Source organism: Pongo pygmaeus, chromosome 4, assembly GCF_028885625.2.
Source record: "Pongo pygmaeus isolate AG05252 chromosome 4, NHGRI_mPonPyg2-v2.0_pri, whole genome shotgun sequence".
Lineage (NCBI taxonomy): Eukaryota > Metazoa > Chordata > Mammalia > Primates > Hominidae > Pongo > Pongo pygmaeus.
Window position 1 is genome coordinate 162,638,310 of NC_072377.2, and position 15,438 is coordinate 162,653,747.

The window sequence follows — 15,438 nt, forward strand, 5'->3', positions numbered from 1 at the left end:
GTCTCTGCTAAAAAAAAAAATACAAAAAATTGGCCAAGCGCGGTGGCTCACGCCCGTAATTCCAGCACTTTGGGAGGCCAAGGTGGATGGATGACGAGGTCAGGAGATCGAGACCATCCTGGTCAACATGGTGAAACCCCATCTCTACTAAAATAAAATAAAGAAATAAAAAATTAGCCAGGCATGGTAGCACACGCCTGTAGTCCCAGCTACTTGGGAGGCTGAGGCAGGGGAATTGCTTGAACCCAGGAGGTGGAGCTTGCAGTGAGCTGAGATAACGCCACTACACTCCAGCCTGGGCAACAAGAGCCAGACTCTGTCTCAAAAAAAAAAAAAAAAGAAACTAGCCAGGTGTGGTGGCAGGCGCCTGTAGTCCCAGCTCCTTAGGAGGCTGAGACAGGAGAATTGCTTGAACCCGGTAGGCAGAGGTTGCAGTGAGCCGAGATTGCACCACTGCACTCCAGCCTGGGCAACCGAGGAAGACTGTCTCAAAAAAAGAAATGAAATTCTAGAACATGATACAGCATGGATGAACCTTGAGGACACTATGCTAAGAGAAATAAGCCAGTCACAAAAGGACAAATACGGTATGATTCTACTTATATAGCTACTTAGGGTAGTCAAATTCATACAGACAGAAAGTAGAGAGGTGGTTGGTGGGGGGTGGAGGAGAGAGGGCTGGGGCGTTGGTGTTTAATGGGTACAGAGTTTCAGTTTGGGAAGATGAGAAGATCTAGAGATGGAGGGTGGTGATCATTGCACAATAATGTGAACGTAAGCCACTGAACTGTACTTAGAAATGGTTAAAATGGTAAAATTTCATGTGTTTTACGTTATTTATACACCTATATATTTATCACATTATACACTTACCACATTCTACACATATGGTATGTATATTCTATCACAATTTGAAAAGATAAGCCAAATGGCATATAGAACGTGGTTAGAAGAACTACCGAGGGCTTGAATTTCCAGTTTTCTTCCTTAGCCATAATATTCTCCTAAAACATATCTGTGAGCACTTGGATGAGAACAGTGATGGGTACATGTTTGGCTGTGAAAGTGTAGGCTCACCTAGGTCTAATTTCCCCTCATACAGGATATAATCTCAAACAAGGCTTCTGTGGATATAGTGTCCCTCAAGACATCTCAACCAAGAAACTGGGGAAGTGTGCCCATCACCACACCACAGTTGGGGTAGCACTACTCACTCTAAGGGCGCATTTAGAACAGTTAACACCAGAATCGCTGTCTGCACAGGGAGTAAGGAATTTCTTCTGAAGGACCCAACAAATGATGTTTCCAACTTAACTGCAGATTTCATCTTAAGAATTTTCAAATTCACTGAAAGTCAGTCTCGCACCAATTTGATGCTGACATTTCCTGCCTTTCCCATCTGGAGATGACTCCTTTGTTTTAAGAAGTCTTGGTGAACATGTGGTTTAGTGGAACAAAATGGAAGACGTTTTTGAGACACAGACGTTGTATGTAAGCCTCAAATCAGGCTCTCAGGAAAAATAAGTTGTACATCAGAAACACGGCCACCAGTTTGGGAAGAGTGTCAGCACGAGCGTAGAGATACAAAGACATGAGGAGCTAAGAGTTGATTGTTAACCTCCCAAACTCAATTCAGTGTGACAGTGACACTTCACAGCACATTGCATTCAATCTCATTTGAAGCTGACAAAGATTGTTTCTGCTTTACATCTATTGGTTTATTAATGGTCTACAGCCTCTTAAGCAGATGCATATTCATTAGGTAGCCAGCTGTTAGGAGGTTCCCAGATGTCGAATGTAACTCTGTCTTGGAACATATTTTTTTTTTTCCTTATCATGAAACAAAGTAATTGAGGCCTTATTAAAGAACCAGTTAATTACTAAAGCGGTACCTTATGCCACCCTTTTTATCATTCAAATCTGATAACTCTTTGGACATCTAAAATTTTTGGTGAAGAGACAGTATTTAAGAGCCCATCTTTATTATGTATTTTATATAGAGATAGATACTGTATGTGTAAACAAAAGGCATGTGCAAAGTTCTTAACAACTGACAAATTCTTTTCCTTGATTCATCACAGGAATTAGGTCTAAGGGATAACACTGATAAACCTAGTAAATTAGTTAAAATTAAAATACTTTAATAATATTTTTTATCTAACTTTATTACTTTCCTGTAAAAGAGGACTTGAAAAATGATTCTTTGTGTAACCCATGCCTCAAACCTCATTTTATATTTACCATTAAACAGAGTATTTTTTTCCTCCATCAAAAATAAGGTAGTTCAGCTATTGGCAATCCAAGTAGGGTTTTCAAACCACCAGGTATTTCTAAATGCTCTTTAAAACCCTACTCTAAAGATGTCAATTCAAATATTCCCTGAAGAACTTAAATCTAGAAATTCCATTTCTACTTTTATTTGGTAGCTGGACATCTCAATTCTATTTCTCAAGTGCAAGAATCACAGCAGCAGATGTAAAATGGCCGAGAGCACACAATATTTCCAATTCTTGAGTGCACTTTTTGAAATGGATTCCTCAGCCAAGCAATTCCGTGCCATCCACCTTTAGCCTGCAGCTTACTCTTAACATATCTTTTGATCCCTTGAGGTGCCTTTGTGTTATATTACTACTCCAAATCTGCTGGATTTTTCTGCTCTCGGATTTGGCTAAGGTATTATGCTAAGTTATATCACCATTTCTACAAGACAAAAGATTTACCCTTCAGAAGAGATCAGTTTTTATTTGCTCTGTGGCCCATCTCCTGCTGTTGATCTTCCGAAAATGCAAATAGATTACATAAACATTTCAGGGCTTATTTTAAAAACATATTAGTTAACAACCCTTTACTAGCTGTCTAGCATGTGTGGAACATTACATGGCATCTGGGGACAATGTGGTCAGAGCGCAGGGATATGCAAGAAGCTGACAATTTATTTGTGTGGCATGTACAATCTCTAAATTCAAAGATCTGAAATATTAATAGAGGGGAATGAGGACAGTGCAGTAACACTGAACTTGGATTCCGGGGACCTGTCCTAGGAAATGTGGCTTTCATAACTACCTTGCTCTCTCAGTCAGTCTCAGTTTCCTTGTCTATCGTCTATCACAAGGAAATAATAAGTGTCTTAACTTTTTGGCTTAGAGTTATTGTGAAAATCAGGCAAGAAGAGTGTGAATCCACTCTGTAAGCTGTAATATGCAAATGCAAGTTATCACTATTTGAAATACTCAATTTGCATATAAAAATGGTCCCTTAGATACAAACAATTCATATATTTCACATATAAATGAACTATTAATGCATTTCAGGTTAAATAGTGAATATATCAAATCAATATTACCAATTTTCCATTCAAGTTTCTTAAAGCCCAAGTAGAGTGAGCCCTATTCTATATGACAAGTATGGCAGGAAAGCAAAAGGGGCCTTCAGAACATTCCATTTCTGGTGGTGATAGCCCCCTCTGGAGAACTTTTGAGGAGAATAAAGTAATTATTTATCTCAGCACGCCGAACGCGTTACTAACATGGTCCTTGCCTATCTCCCCGATTCCACTCCTTTTATGCAGAGCTCCAGCTACACCTATGAGCTTCTGTGGCAGCTCTTTCTCCACAAGGAGTCCTCACACATGGAGTTCTCTGTGGCCGAACAACACTCTCTCTGGCCTAGCATGGTTGTCCCCTTCTCATCATTCTTCAGATCTGTGTGTAAAAGCTCCCTTCTCAGAAGGGGCATCTGGAGTGATCCCACCTAAATTAGGCCTCCGCTCCTATTCTTTTCTAACAGCACCATGACTAGCTCCTTCAGAACACTTAACACCTGTCCACACTTCCATGTGATCTTACAAGTTAGTTCTGTTCCAGTTAGCAAAATATGTAACACAACTATAAAACTATAAAATCAGTAGACATGCACTGTGTACCAGAAGAAATCATCTCGAAAACTGAGCAAATGCTATGATGTCACCAATTTTTCATATTCAGAATCCAGGGGGGCAAATCTCATGTGACAGGCATTTTGCTGATGACTGGTGAAAGGCAAAGCTAAATTCTTTGTACCTCAAGCAGGTCATCTTATAACCAGAAAAAATCAAGTAAATGGATACATAGTATACTAGGGAATCATCTTATCTGATAATTCTCCATAGCTGCAGTTGCCAAGCCAGGATGGGGACCACTGAGGGGCCCTGAGACCATTCCCAGAAGTTCCAAGTTCTGACCTTTTCCAACCACCTACCCCTGAGACCAGACTTGTTTCATAAACTTCCTCCAAAATAACATATCACAGCAGATTGAATGCAGAAACAAGTAAGAGCCCAGCTACATTCTATTATGTTGGTGCAAAAGTATCTGCAGTTTTCCCACTGAAATGCCAAAAACCACAATTACTTTTGCACCAACCTGGTATTATGTCAGGTATGAAAGAGATTCGCAATAATGTAAAACAATGCTGCTGTTCTCAGAAATTTTTATTTTGGAAAATATAGCTTATAAAGTTGCAGTTTGTTAACACGTAATGACGGGTTATTGTGAAACCAATTAATAATTTTAAAGCTTTGCACTTTATATTTCAAATATGGTAAATATTGATAGATGGAACCCATGTAAATAACAGCTCCTTGAAGTCCTCAGTTTTTAAGGGTGTAAAGAGGGATCTGAGACAAAATGCTCCGTAGACCAACTGTAAGCACTCTTACTTCATTACAAAGTAGAAAAAAGTGTGCTTGGAGCATTTAAAGACCACAACTGCAGGATGTACAGTTAAGAAAAATCAGGCCAGGTGTGGTGGCTCATGCTTGTAATCCTAACACTTTGGGAGGCCAAGGTGGCATGGCAGGATAACTTGAGGTCAGGAGTTCGAGACCAGCCTGGGCAACCTGGTAGGACCTTGTTTCTATTAAGAAAGAAAGAAAAGAAGAAAAATCAAATGGAAAGGAAAAGTAGGATTTAATAGTTCATAATTCAGTTATTTAAAATGACATTTAAAGAACTGGAAACAAAACCCACTTTTGCCCTTCAGGGCTTCAAATCCCTGGGAAGGTAAACCTTCAATTGGCCATGTGCTGATTTGCCACCCATTGAGGGAGTAAGGAAGCCCAGAGGAAAGGGCTGCGGTAGCTACTCATGGCTCCACGGGAACAATGTATTAGGCAACGCTGCCATTTAATAAAGGAAGACACACAAGAATTAAGGTCATAGGCTGGGCAGGATGGCTCACAACTATCCCAGCACTTCGGGAGGCTGAGGCAGACTAACTGCTTGAGCCCGCACGTTCAAGGACAGCCTGGGCAAAATAGGGAGATCCTGTCTACTAAAATTAAAAATTTAGCCAGGTGTGTGGCACACACCGGTAGTCCCAGCTACTTGGGAGGCTCATGCGTAAGGATTGCTTGTGCCTGGGAAGTTGGGGCTGCGATGAGCGGTGATTGTGCCACTGCACTCCAGCCTGGGTGACAGAGCAAGACCCTATTTCAACAACAACAAAAAAAGGAATTAAGGTCACAGTGAGTTAAAAAATCCTTTTATGGATTTCATTTAGTCTTTATATCTGATTGCTCATCTGGGTATTAGAAGATTAGCAAGATCAGTCAACAAAACTGCAAGTCAATCAATTAAAAAACTGATCTCTATAGCTTGTAAAAGTGGAGAACATTCTAATGAGAATTGTGTGGCAAATCTTATACCAAGAGCTCACTTTAATAGCTCTCTGCCTCACATCTAAACTAATGTGGTAAGAAATGACTCAATACATTCACAGAACAATTCATTTACGATTTCCTTGACAGTTAAAAAAAAAAAGTGGAGTTAAATTCATGCAGCTAGTAAAACCCCTTAATGAGAAACCAACTTACAAGTCTCTCAGGCTTTCTTTACTATACTCTGCTTTTAGGAGTAAAACAGGAATACGAACTTTTGAATTTGCTGTGTAAATTGACATGTGAAGTGTTTATTTAGCACAAAGAAAGTTGCTGATATGTAAGCATTTACATAAAGAATGGGAGGCAGAAAAACATGCACTGCACATATGTCAGTGCTGGTGGACCTCACTCATCATTTATTTAATTATCCAACATTTCAAGACTTAAGTTCATTTTGGAAAAAACAAGGGCCCAGAGAGGTCAGGTAAATTCTCAAGGTCATGCAGATGGTGGGTGATTGAAATGGGCTTCCCAGCACATGGTCTTTCCACAATGCAGTCAGGGCTGTCTTCAGGAGAGCTGAAACACACAGCATTTACCTCAGAAATCCATTTAATATAAGGTTGCTCCATGCTTAGTATAGATTTAGCTGTATTTCCTAATGTCTCAGCTAGGAAACTATACCACCGTGCTTTATCTTCAAAATAAGACACTGCAAAGTTCAGAAAGATGGCAAATTCTTTAATTCATCTGCCAAAAAGGAAAACTGTTTCATAAATATTTGAGAGAAAAAAAGTACTAACCCTTCCCTCCAAATGTAACTATGGCCTCAACTTGCTAGTGATTACCCTCAAACCAATAGTATTATGGTTATCATTCAGGCAATTAAAAAAAAAAGGAAACATCTAACCAAAGTACTATTTAAAAACAGTGTATATGGTTCTTGAAGACATCAGAGAAGTGGAAAAAAAAAAAACAAAACTCCAGAGGGAAGGAAACAAAAATGAATCTGGAGTGGCCATGTAGACTCACCATACATAAATTGCTGGAACAGTATCAACTTTCCCCTCACACTATTAGGCAGAATAAAAAATTGATACAAGCAGAAAAACTTTGGTTGAAGAAGGAAAGGGGTACAGGATGGGCTGAAGGAAACCCAATAATGAAAGAAAGGAAAGAGTATTTTCTTCCCAACTCCAAATGATTTGGGGGTATTTGTGCCTTTCTTCAAGTACAACTTAGTAACCCCTTCGGAGACAAATCATTAAACTGGACAGACATTCAGTGAGACAACTGTTGTTTTTCTCTTTCATGGGCTCTGAAAGAAAAATACTGATAAGAAACTATAAGTTGAAGTTAAAAAAAAAAAGAAGATATAATGTAGGAGGGCATGATACAGAAAATGCTTTAGAGGTCAATCTGATTAGAGAAAGAATTAAAACACAAAGGTTCAGATAAACATTTACTTCATCTAAGAACCATACATATTTGAGAAAGTGAAGATATACTTCTTAAAGAAAAAATTTACTTAAGATTATAGGTTTTAAATATCAGGGACCATATTCTACTATGCTGCCACCAGAGGTTGGCTTGATTGCTCTGATGTAACGACACTTGAAAGCTCCTATTCTTTGAAACTAAGTTAAACACATTGAATTGTTGAAAGATTAAAAACCGCAGTCAGCTAATTACACTCACTCTCATCTCTTATTCAGCAAATGAATCACTTTTCATTACCACTTAGCTGAAGTACATGAATTTCTGCCTAATTAGAAATGTTGTAGATGGAACATTAGCAAGAATGGAGCAGGTCAGGATATCTTTGCTGCTTCATTTTTAATTCCTAACAGTAGAGTCTGATAGGAAAGAATAGAGAAGTCATTAAATAATTTTAAATTATTTATAAAAATTACTTTGCCCAAACTATAATTATTTTTTCCCCAAATGGTCTCAAATGTCTAACAGAATGAAAGAAAAAGCAGTTCAACATTGATTTTAATGAACATTTTAATGTTATGTATAACAGAACATTATGAATATAATGGAAATAAAGTTTTATCAATTTAATAAAAAAATTTTCAACATAACATGGGGAGGTAATAATTTGATATCTATATTATAGCATTTATTTTGAAAAATATTCCCAGCTTGAGGGTAAAACAATTAATTTTGCATTCCAAACTCTAGAATCATGATTTTCATGTGAGCTTAATGCAGAATTACAGCAGAAAAACAAAAACATTTTAATTAATTTCCTTTGTCATTAAATCAATAAAATCTTTGACTGCTACAGGTCTCCTTTAATAATATATATTTAACTCCTCTATTGGAACCATATTGCTAATGCTGCATTATATACACTCAAAACCAAAACAAAACAAATACTGTATAAAATCTAAAAGCAAACATTGAGTTGTAACATTTATATTTAAGGTTTTAATGGATTTTTATCTTTGCAGACACCCAAAAAAAAAAAAAATAAATATTTTTCATTTAAATGATGGCTACAGAGATAAACACGGAAGGAAGCCTTGCCAAGTTAATCACTGCAAATTGTAAATAATGACTGCTAAAAACAAACAGAAGTTTTTTTCTTTTAAAGGAAACCATAGAGCAGTCCTGAAAACAATTTTTTCCTAGTTCTGCACAGGATAATTACAGCAGAAGACATGGGAAAAGTCCCATAGCGATCACCAACTGCTTAAAGAGGTTTTGTTACAATAAAAATTTGGATAGTATAATAGCAGTGTTGCTGGAACATTAGCAAAAGTATATACATTCCAGTTACCTTTGATTTAGCCATAATCACATATGTATGCTTTTTTTGGACAAAAATATATATTTTTATAAAAAACTGATCATCCAACTTTAATGATTTCATATATGGACTCAAGAGTGGTAGTAAAAGGAACAGACCCAATTATGACAAGGCGATCCAGGGACAGAAAAATCAAGTTCCTCAGGAAAAGAAAGTATAAAATTAGAGATTCAAACACATTTATTCAGCCCTATTCCAGTCTTCCCACAAATTATGCTGTTAAATGGGCTCTTTAGTTGATAAAGGCTTTCAATGGTCTCACCACCCACTTGTGGTCTATCCTCACTGGAAAAAATGATTCTGACTGCCTCATCTGAAGCGCTCTTGCCTGGCCCTCTGAAATACTGGATATTTCACTTTTATAAAACAGCCTTTTTGGTTCTTTATGTAGATTTATTTTAATTACTTGATAAAAGAAAGGGTAGTTGATTAGCATTTTCCATCCCAACATCACCTATCTGCACAGCTAAAAATTCTTCATTCAATCTGCTTCTTTTACAATCTCTTATTTGCTAAAATTGGCGAAATTTGCAAAGGCATCTTGCTTGGGTTGCACAGTTCCAGAAGTCATGGCTATGTTGGGCATGCCCATTCCCATTGTGCCTGTCAAGCCCATCCCAGCAGCGGACATCCCTATGTTCATGTTCATGCCCATCATGCTCTGGTTCATCATTGGAGTATTTCCAAGAGGGGCCATTCCCATGGTGCCAGTCATCACATTGGGCATGCTCATAGGCATGGGTCCCCCTATCAAAGCATTAGTTTGGGGCCGGACAGGAAGCATGTTCGATGGAGAACTGAGGTTCACAGCTCCAAAACTTTGAGTCATCACATTCATAGGCTGCTGCATATCTACCAGAAGAAAACAGACAGAAGAACTTTACCACAATAAATTCTTAGGTTCATAGAACAGAGAACTAATAACTTCTTGACCATCTATACTTCTTTAGCCCCAATAAAATTCCTTTACAGTGATTTTATTAGAAATCAATTACTCTGCACTGGTTCCTCTTGAGAAATATATTCAGTGACTATTGGCTCTGGTTCCCCGGAGATGTAGAAACAGTAAGAGTAGACTGAGGGAAAACAGCCAACTTAAAAACATTCCTACAAAACCTATTGTTAAATCCTACTTAACAAGTTGTCAAGAGCTAGTGTGTATAAAAAATCTTTAAAAAGTTTACATCCTTTGACTTATTCTATTTTTAGAACATTCGATTAAAAAAATCAGAAGTATGAAGATTTATACAAAAATCTTTAAAAAGTTTATATCCTTTGACTTATTTTTAGAACATTCTATTAGGAAAAAAACAGAAGTATGAAGATTTATACAAAATCTTGATTTGTAATAACAAATAGCTGGAAACAATTGAAATAATTAGCAAGGGAAATCATACACTAATATAACTATCAAGAGCTAACAATTATTTTCCTAAGAATATTATTCAACACAGGGAAAATGATAACTTAATGTTGAATAAGAAATAATATAGAGAGAATGACCCCAAGTATTAAAAATATGCTTAGAAAAGATGGAAAACGGCCAGGCGCGGTGCCTCACGCCTGTAATCCCAGCATTTTGGGAGGCCGAGGCGAGTGGATCACTTGAGGTCAGGAGTTCAAGACCAGCCTGGACAACATGGTGAAACTCTGTCTCTACTAAAAATATAAAAATTAGCCAGGTGTGGCGGTGCACGCCTGTAGTCCCGGCTACTTGGAAGGCTGAGGCAAGGAATTGCTTAAAATTGGGAGGTGGAGGCTGCAGTGAGCTGAGATTGCGCCACTGCACTCTAGCCTGGGCGACAGAGCAAGACTCCATCTCAAAAAAAAAAAAAAAAAAAAAAAAAAAACAACATAGAAATATGTATTAATGGCAATTACCCCTCAACGGCAGAATCAGATGATTTTTGTTTGTCCATCATATTTGCCTATATTTAAAAAAAAATCTGTATAGCAAATTTTTATTTTAGTGATCAGGTCCTTAAAACTCTCCACAATACAATAAATGTTACCAGGCCAAGAACAGAATATAAAGTAATTCAATGTGCCAGGAGGAATATCCAGTAAATATTATGTGAAAATATCTTAAGTGGACAGGCATTTGGTTAACTGTTACAATTTATGTGATATATTTTTATTTATAATTTGAAGTAGTCCTGGCATTAAGGCAAAAGACTGCAAGTACACAAAGAAGTGGGACGTCTTAAGGTAACTTACTCTGTTGCTGAATCATTGTATTCAGTGATGGCTGCTGGGGTTTGGAAGGCTGCATACCAGGTAGTAAGTTGTCTAGGCTGATGTTTACACTGGGGTCAGACCAAGTAGAGGGCAAGGTTTTGCTGACTGATTTCTGGACCATATCTGTATTCTGATTATAGAGAGGATTAGGCTTCTGCAGCACTGTGCTAACATTTTGCAAAGGCTGGAAAATAGAAAAATGCTCTAAAAATTAAGCATCTGTTCTATAAAAATTATCAGATGGCAATTTAATCACAACAATGAACTTCTGAAACAAAAAGAACCACTAATATTCTATGCTAATGTCTTCAATACCCTGAATCATTAGCTTCCCAAAGAGGTTCCTCTGAAGTCCCAATCAGGTTTGAGGTGGATAAAACCAACAACTTACCTACACTAACAATTATTCTCCCATCACTCAAAGTCTAGAAGCTACCATCCCTGGCAAATGCCCAGGGGGAACTACCAACTTTAGGTTAGTATAGCTTTAAGGAGATACACAAGTGGAAATTTATTCTTTCAAAACAATTCAGAGGCCAGGCGCAGTGACTTATGCCTGTAATCCCAGCACTTTGGGAGGCTGAGGTGGGCAGATCACCTGAGGTCAGAAGTTCAAGACCAGCCTGGCCAACAGGATGAAACCCCATCTCTACTAAAAATACAAAATTAGCCAGGCATGGTGGCACACGCCTGTAGTCCCAGCTATTTGGGAGGCTAAGGCAGGAGAATCGCTTTTAACCAAGGAGGTGGAGGTTGCAGTAAGCAGAGATCGTGCCACTGCACTCCAGCCTGGGAGACAGAGTGAGACTCTGTTTCAAAACAACAAAACAAAACAGAGAATTCAGGATATGATGTCTCACATTATACAAGGATATAAGGGAAAACTGTCAAAAAGCAATTTATATTTCACATATGCTGACTGACATTTCGCTGTTCTGTGTATACTTTTACTACCTGAAGTAAGCAACACTAACTGAACTGATTAGTATATAGACCAATGTAGGAGAAAGAAGAAATTCAGGAGAAAGAAGCAGAGGTTCCTAGTGGTTATTGAGGATAACTGTGAAAAGGACAGAAAAAAGGAACAGGAAGAGGAAGAATAATGAAAAATGTACCAATGCAAAGAATTATGACAGTTACAATTAAGACTGCAAATAAAGTAGACTGACTTTATGCTTAACTCATACATTAGGTCTTATTTCTATTATACAGAGCAGTCACCTTTCTGCTTCTTTCTTCTTTTCCTTCATCCTAATACCCCAAAGACGAGAATCTACACATTAAAATGAGTAATTAGCATCATAAACACATATTCTCAATAGTTTGAGTCAAAAATAGCAAGTTCCTGGTACCATTCAGACACATATTTTCCAAGCCTGCACTTGTTTGAATTCTAAGCTAGTACTAGGTAATTCGGATTTAACTATAAAATAGTGAATTAAGAAGCTCCCATTTTGGTTGGTTTTCTTTATGAAAATGAAAGTCGAAAGATGAGCCTATAAAACATTCATATAATGTAGAGCAGGTCCAGAATTGGGAAGAACATTCACCATTCGAGAGAATGATCTTCCATATTAGCAATAATTATTTACAACCAATGAGTGATATTTCTTTAGGCACATGACCAGAAATTTTACTAAGTGGATACTTGCCATGAGTGAAACAATATCTCTATTTCTTTTTCTTTTCCTTTTTTTTTTTTTTTGAGACGGAGTCTCACTCTGTTGCCCAGGCTGGAGTGCAGTGGCACAATCTCAGCTCACTGCAAGCTCCACCTCCTGGGTTCACGCCTTTCTCCTGACTCAGCCTCCCAAGTAGCAGGGACTACAGGTGCCCACCACCATGCCTGGCTAATTTTTTGTATTTTTAGTACAGACTGGGTTTCACCGTGTTAGCCAGGATGGTCTCGATCACCTGACCTCATGATCCACCCACCTCAGCCTCCCAAAGTGCTGGGATTACAGGGGTGAGCCACTGTGCCTGGCCTATTTCTTTTTCTTAAAGACAATTTAAAAAAACTATCAAATACCAATTTGTTGTAACAATAAATTTTTGCCATGTTCCTCCTCTGTACAAAGGCACCATGCTTGGCTTTACAGTGACTACAAGATGGGGGAGAAGGTCTTGCCTTCCAGAATGCAAATGACTAGGCTAGGGGAGAGTATAAGGTAAATGAAATGTGCAAATGCGTATATATACACACACAGACACATATTCATACACATAAAAAGGACTTATTTTTCTGTTTTATACTAATCTATCATTAGATGAGTTAGAGCATCTCAAAGATTATAAATAACAAATTCCAAGGGAACCAGAAAACTTACCTGTGATCTTGACATAGGCAAACCAAGTCCCACAGTGTTAGTGCTCATCATAGAGAAATTCATACTCTGGGAAGATGTCATGGTTGCCTGGGACGAGCCCATAAGATCAAACAGGTCTGAAGAATTCGAGGCAGCAGGAGGTGGGCCTAGAGCTGATTGTGAGCCACTAACAAGTTCTACCGCTGGCTGTGAGGCACTGCCAAAGAACTCGCCACTGGAAGCAACAGGGCCTGATGGGGCTTGGTTGAAGGCACTCCAGTCACCAAAGTCTCCATTCCCACTTGTTGCTGTTACTAAGACAGAAATAACTCTAAGGGTAAGAAACTTCATGAAATGCACAAATATAACAATCTATGAACTGAAACAAATTAGAGCTGATCTGAGTCCACCCAGATTAACGTCTGCAGGTACCATCTCCATCTGGACAGTATTCTTTCTCATGAACATTACACGAGAGTTAACAAGGTGGCAAAGAAAAAACAAACCTCCCAAATATAAAGTAAAATCCATCTCTTGGCAGCTCTGTAGGTGACACATTGAATTTACCATAAAAAAATGGCCAGGCATGGTGGCTCACGCCTGTAATCCCAGGACTTTGGGAAGCCAAGGCAGGTGGATCACAAGGTCAGGAGATTGAGACCATCCTGGCTAGCATGGTGAAACCTCGTCTCTACTAAAAATACAAAAAAATTAGCTGGATGTTGTGACACACACCTGTAGTCCCAGCTACTTGGGAGGCTCAGGCACAAGAATCGCTTGAACCTGGGAGGCAGAGGTTGCAGTGAGCTGAGATTGTGCCACTGCACTCCAGCCTGGGTGACAGAGCAAGACTCTGTCTAAAAAAAAAGAATTTCTCACTTATTTGGCCATACTTCCACTGACAATACAAGGGATATAACCTTAGCACATTGCCTGCTCAAACTGGGACCATTTATTTACAATCAAAGAGAGGAGGAAAACTCATGTAATATTAAAAAACACAACCAAGCCAGAAACAAGCAAAACCCTATCATTATACTTTGCAAGTTTAAGGTTGAATGCATAAAATCCATACTCTTAATCACTACAGTCTTATCAATTAACCTCTAATCAATTTTTATACTGAAAGGAACAAATAAATATGAATAAATGGAAGTTGAAAAAGCAAAATGTGAAGAAAGAGCTACATAAAAACCGTCATCTGAAAGCAAATAGTAAGTATGTACCTTCCAAGTTAATTAACACCATCTCTTTGCATTCCATGTTCATTTACAACTTGGAAATACATTTTGTCTAGCCTAAAAAGTGACCAACCACTACAATACCATGTCTCATTATGCTAAATATCAAAAGAGAATAATAATAAGGTGAAGTCTTTAAAATTACATTCTTCTATTACCATATTAAAATGTAAGCACCCTTGAAAGAGAAAATAATTCACTTAGAAACTCCAAGTTCTACTAACAATTTAATATAAAAATTGGGCTAATTTCTTTACCTCAGGGTTTTACTAATACATGTCTTTGATCTTTTTTTTTTTTTTTAAGTGACTGCATTAAGAGTTTTACAGTTAGTTCTAGATATCAAACAATTTAAACTAAGTAAGGCTGCTGGATCAATGTAAACTTTTATGCTGATTTTCTATTTGCTTGATCTATAATGCAGAATATGAATGGAAACTGGGGCAAAATGTGTTGCCCCACCTGAAAACTTCATATCTGAAATGATTAATCATGGGAGGAAAAGATTTCTAGTGGGGCATATATTATTCAGAAATGATTAATCATTGTTGCAATGGTTTCAGCCCCCTGCGTAATGGTGGTCAGGTTATATTAATCACATCCATACAGATGAAGAGATGTATCACTTAGGCAACATTAACATATTCAAATTATTTGCATAGTAGGCAACTTTATATACATAAAAACTTTGAGATTAGACAGGAAAGCTGTAAAATAAGGGTAATGTTTACCTTCCACTTTGGTTTGCCTAAAGTAAGGTATCAACCCTTAGATGACATAATCTTACTTTCAAAATGAAGCAGAAAATTACTCAACAATTCTAGTTTCTGGAAAATACTTGGAATTTACAAAAATAAGTAGTCAAAATAACCCCAAACCATTTTACAAGCTATGTATCTTTTTTCCTAACTCTTCACAAACCTAACCAAATATTACTAAATATAAATTTTAATCCAGTTTAATATAATAGCAATAGATTATGTGACTTGTGATAAGTAACAACACTAACTCAGTTAAATTACATCTTTTCTCCCTGCCTCACCTCATGTTTAAGATTCTCATAGCTAAATTTTAAAAATATTCTCTCAAACTTCAGACTGACCAGATTTTATAAAACAAATACCACAACCTCTTCACAACCTTAAAAAAAAATAAAAAAGACACTTAATAATGCATGTAGCCCCTATTCTATTAGGT

At 37.6% G+C, this 15,438-nt stretch overlaps 1 protein-coding gene across 4 annotated transcripts in view; it reads right to left on the bottom strand.

Moving 5' to 3' along the window:
- Window positions 1-7,627: 7,627 nt before the first annotated feature.
- The window catches only part of CLINT1 (clathrin interactor 1), a 72,538-nt gene continuing 64,727 nt past the window's right edge, over window positions 7,628-15,438 (bottom strand). Inside the window, exons 10-12 of one of the 4 annotated variants that reach the window (XM_054488083.2) lie at window positions 13,022-13,314; window positions 10,674-10,878; window positions 7,628-9,308 (exon numbers count right to left, since the gene is read on the bottom strand). In XM_054488083.2, the coding sequence (XP_054344058.1) occupies window positions 8,962-9,308; window positions 10,674-10,878; window positions 13,022-13,314 (845 nt within the window). In that variant the 3' untranslated portion in view covers window positions 7,628-8,961. The remainder of the gene's footprint in view (window positions 9,309-10,673; window positions 10,879-13,021; window positions 13,315-15,438) is intronic. The other 3 variants (XM_054488084.1, XM_063665319.1, XM_063665318.1) reach the window with 3 other exon arrangements.